A 4,199-nucleotide genomic window follows, 5' to 3' on the forward strand; every position below is an offset into this window, starting at 1 on the left:
GACCTGCAATCTTCTTTCTGACCTCTCTGCCCCCCCCCCCTCTCCAACCTATCATCCTCACCTTAACCTCCTTCCACCTATCGCATTCCCAACGCCTCTCCCCCAAGTCCCTCCTCCCTATCTTTTATCTTAGCCTGCTTGGCACACCCTCCTCATGCTTGAAGAAGGGCTTATGCCCGAAACGTCGATTCTCCTGCTCCTTGGATGCTGCCTGACCTGCTGCGCTATTCCAGCAACACATTTTTCAGCTCTTCACCAATGACCCCATCGTTGTAGAAGGTACATCAGAGGATCTTTGTAATAAAGCACAGAACACTGCAGCAGACCAAAAAAATTGATCATTGATTCATGAGCAAGAAAAGCATATTCCAATCTTTACCAGATTGCAAAATTTCTACATTTTTCTTGTACTCTCTTTACTACTAATTGCATGCCATTTTATAATATTGATAACATTGCCATCATTTCCAAAAATGCACAATTGTTCGACACCCAAAAGTTAAAATTGCTATTCAAATTTATTAAGCTATAAAAACTGAAAATTAGGCAATTAACAATTTCAGCCTCTTAACTCCCACATTTTTGGTTTCATTCCATAGTACCACACTTGCTCAGTGGTTAATACTGTTACCTCACAGCAGGAGGGACCCAGGTTCGATTCCACCCTCGGGTGACTGTCTGTGTGGAGTTTGCACGTTCTCCCTGTGTCTGTGTGGGTTTCCTCCCACAGTCCAAAGATTGTGCGAGCTAGGATAGACCAACCACACTAAACTGCCTACAGTGTGCAGGGATGTGCAGGCTAGGTGGGTTGGCCATGGGAAATGGCAGGGCTCTGGGTGGGACACTCTTGGGAGAGTGTGTGCACACTTGATGGACCGAGTGGCCTGCATTGTAGGGATTCTATGATAAAACACATCTAAAAAGGAAGATCTTGAGTAACTTCCAGCTATTGTTAAAGCCATTAAAGGAAAAACATAAACAAAGGAGGAAAAAGTCACCATCCAATATTTGAAACAGCAGTTCGGCTGTATCGCTTCTGCAAAGTGGCCATACCTGCACATTTAATTATTAAAACAGCATGTTCACACTGTGCTGCAATTTTTCGCGGCTGTCTGCTGACTCTGAAAATACTCTGGAATGCAGGAGGATTCATGGAGATTGAAGGGCGTCGTTTCAATTAAGCTGCGTTTGGCAAATCTTTAGCGCAAAATGAAAAATCTCCATTTCATCAGGATGACAACCCAGCTTTGGCAGGTTGTGCAAATGCAAGCCGAAAGAAACAACCAGCAAAGCGGTGTCCCTTTAAGGGTCACAGTGTGGACGGTACCAGCTCAGAGTCCTGCTGCTGAAACACGTGCGAACACGCAGCCAAAGCCTATTCTCCTTCACTAGAGGGATGCTTCCTGCACTGGATGTTGGCTTCAGGTACATACATTTCCTGTTATTCTCAAACAAAAATGAACAGCACTTGTAGTGCAGTGTTAGTGTCCATACCTCTGGTCCAGGTTCAAGTCCCACTCGCTCCAGGGGCGTCACTCTAAACACATTGAAAACAATTTGTAACCAAAATAAATTGAGGGGTTTGTTTTAAAGCCAAAATGGAAACCACAAGAGTCAAAAGGCTAGCGAGAGAGTAGCACCATTGCAGATGTAGTGACAGGTAGGAGAGCTCATCGGTTCACTCAAAAGTCCAGTTTCAGTCTTACGGAGGTGTCAAACTCTAACAACGTATAAACTTACACATCACCAGGCTTTGTTGTGAATTTTAAACTTTGTCCACCCCAGTCCAACACCGGGTCCTCCGCCCAAACACTAACAAAACAGTGCATTGACGCCTGGACTTGTGACAGCGAATTTGTACATAAGGTGGATTTAGGAAGTTTAACGTGACAGCCTTGGCGGGTGGGGGAAGAGAGAAACCAACAACAACAAAAAATACTTAACCTCTGTACAATTTATGAACCATGAGCTAATGTCACAAAGTGCAAAAAAACCGTTTCCAACACCTGGCTCCCTAAGTAACAACACTTCAGACAACAGAATACCCTCTTAAGGTGTCCCCCAAAAAGACACCTTGCGAGACATTGCAACCCATTTCAACAGATCAACTATTTCCTATCGAAGACTCCCTTGGGAACTCGCTTCATAAACCTTTTCACACATGACACCGAGGGTAAACTCGGGCGGCTGCCCGCTCTCCCGTGTACCATGTTCAGATTTTGATTAGAAAACAGCCTCACCTCGAACAGGGAACCGATCTTGTTCTTCTCCAGGTAGGTTTGAATTCGAGATTGCTGAGACGCCATCAGTAAGAAAAGAGGGGGGGGGGGGAAGTCTCGGTGCAACAATGTTTGTTTTTGAATTGTAACCAGCAAAATTGTCAAGGCGGAGAGAAGAGATAACTTTCTGGGTAGCTGCTGTTTCCTGGAATGTGACTTGTGGAGGAGAAGACTTTGTGGTTTGCTGCTGAGGTGTTGAAGTTGCCAGCAGCCTGAGAGCTGTCCCTCTCTCTCTCACACACACACACAGAGAGAGAGAGAGCTTTAAGTTGTTACTTGCTGTTCCCTAGCAAACACTGGGCGTTGCGTCTGTCGACTCCAGCCTAGCGACAGGATTCAAACAGGAATCTCGCCCGTTGGCCCGGCGCTTGGGTCAATCCACGGACTGGCTTCACTGGCCAATCTCCTCCCCATTTTCTTTCTTTGGTCCTTTCATCCCCCGAGTCTGATCCATCACAGACCCGCCTCCTGGATGACTTCAACACAAACAGCGCCACCTCTACCCCCCCCCCACCTCTCGCTTTGAAGTGAATTTTAAAAAAATCCACTCTCCAGGGCAAAGCTGGGGAAGTGAACAACCATCTCATTTATTTCCGAATTGTTTTCATTAAAGTGTGCGCGTTGTCCGCCCGCATTAGTAACCTCGGAGCGACACATCCACCTGACGGCTCAGCAAGAATCTTAAGGTGAAAACGAAAACGTGAAGGATTGATGTTTTCTGTAACATTTGCAGCAAAAAAAAACATTGAAAGCAGGACCAATTCCTGTCCCGGACAGATGATCTGCTTCGCTGAGCATTTAGTCCCGACCACCACAGTCATACTAAATCCACGTGGAGTTCCCCAAACACCATCCATGAAAACCTTAATCCTGATTTAATGCTTTGCCTTGTTTTTGTAATATTTTACTGGCAATAGTTCTCAAAAGGGCAGCGCGGTACCTCAGTGGTTGGCATTGCTGTCTCACAGCACCAGGGTCCCAGGGTGTCTTGGGGTGACTGTGTGTGGAGTTTGCACATTCTCCCCCTCTCTGAGGGTTGCCTCCCACAGTCCAAAGATGGGCAGGTCAGGTGAATTGGCCATAGTTTTAGGTGCATTAGTCAGGGGTACACCTGGGGAATGGGTCTGGGTGTGTTACTCTTCGGTATGGACTGGTTAGGCCTGTTTCCATACTGTACATAATCTAATCAAAAAGGGGAACTCTGTAAAGGATTAGAATTGATAATAATAAGAATGGGGATTTTGGATTCTGTAATTTCAGGAAAAATGCAAAGGTTCAGAGCTGTAGGAGCAGACCATTCAGTCCCTCGAGCCTATTCCACCTTTCAATATGATCACATTGAGTTCAATACCATAATCCCACCACCTTGCCCCCCCATATTCCTTGATCGCTTTAGCCACAAGAGCTACAGCTGAAAACAACAAATGCTGGAGATCACAGAGGTAGACAAGCAGGAGGCTGGAAGGACACAGGCAGCATCAGGAGGTGGAGATGTCAATGTTTTGGGTGTAACACGTCTTCAGGAGAACACAGTGGGGCAGGCAGCATCCACGGAGAGAGAGCAAGCTAATGTTTACAGTCTCAATGACTCTTTGTCAGAGCTGCAGTGAAGTGTGGAGGGGGCAGCATTATGCAATGGTTAGATGAGGCGTTAGAATGTGGCGTTCTGGGGGAGAAAGGGTATTGATAGTTCAGATTAAGTGCTGGGAAGATGAGAATAGCAGAACAGTGGTGTGAAGAGCTGAAAAATATGTTGCTGGAAAAACGCAGCAGGTCAGGCAGCATCCAAGGAGCAGGAGAATCGACATTTCAGGAATGAGCCCTTCTTCAGGAATGAGGAGGGTGTGCCAAGCAGGCTAAGATAAAAGGTAGGGAGGAGGGACTAGGGGGAGGAGCGTTGGGAATGCGATAGGTGGAAGG

The 4,199-nt window shown here is 46.4% G+C and overlaps 1 protein-coding gene across 1 annotated transcript in view; it reads right to left on the reverse strand.

The window, feature by feature from the left end:
* c4h8orf34 (chromosome 4 C8orf34 homolog) overlaps window positions 1-2,658 on the reverse strand; it is a 347,530-nt gene extending 344,872 nt beyond the window's left edge. The window contains exon 1 of the mRNA XM_043689235.1: window positions 2,241-2,658. Within this exon, the coding sequence (XP_043545170.1) occupies window positions 2,241-2,306 (66 nt within the window). The 5' untranslated portion in view covers window positions 2,307-2,658. The remainder of the gene's footprint in view (window positions 1-2,240) is intronic.
* Window positions 2,659-4,199: the final 1,541 nt, after the last annotated feature.

The sequence above is a fragment of the Chiloscyllium plagiosum genome, chromosome 4 (assembly GCF_004010195.1).
Source record: "Chiloscyllium plagiosum isolate BGI_BamShark_2017 chromosome 4, ASM401019v2, whole genome shotgun sequence".
Classification (NCBI taxonomy): domain Eukaryota; kingdom Metazoa; phylum Chordata; class Chondrichthyes; order Orectolobiformes; family Hemiscylliidae; genus Chiloscyllium; species Chiloscyllium plagiosum.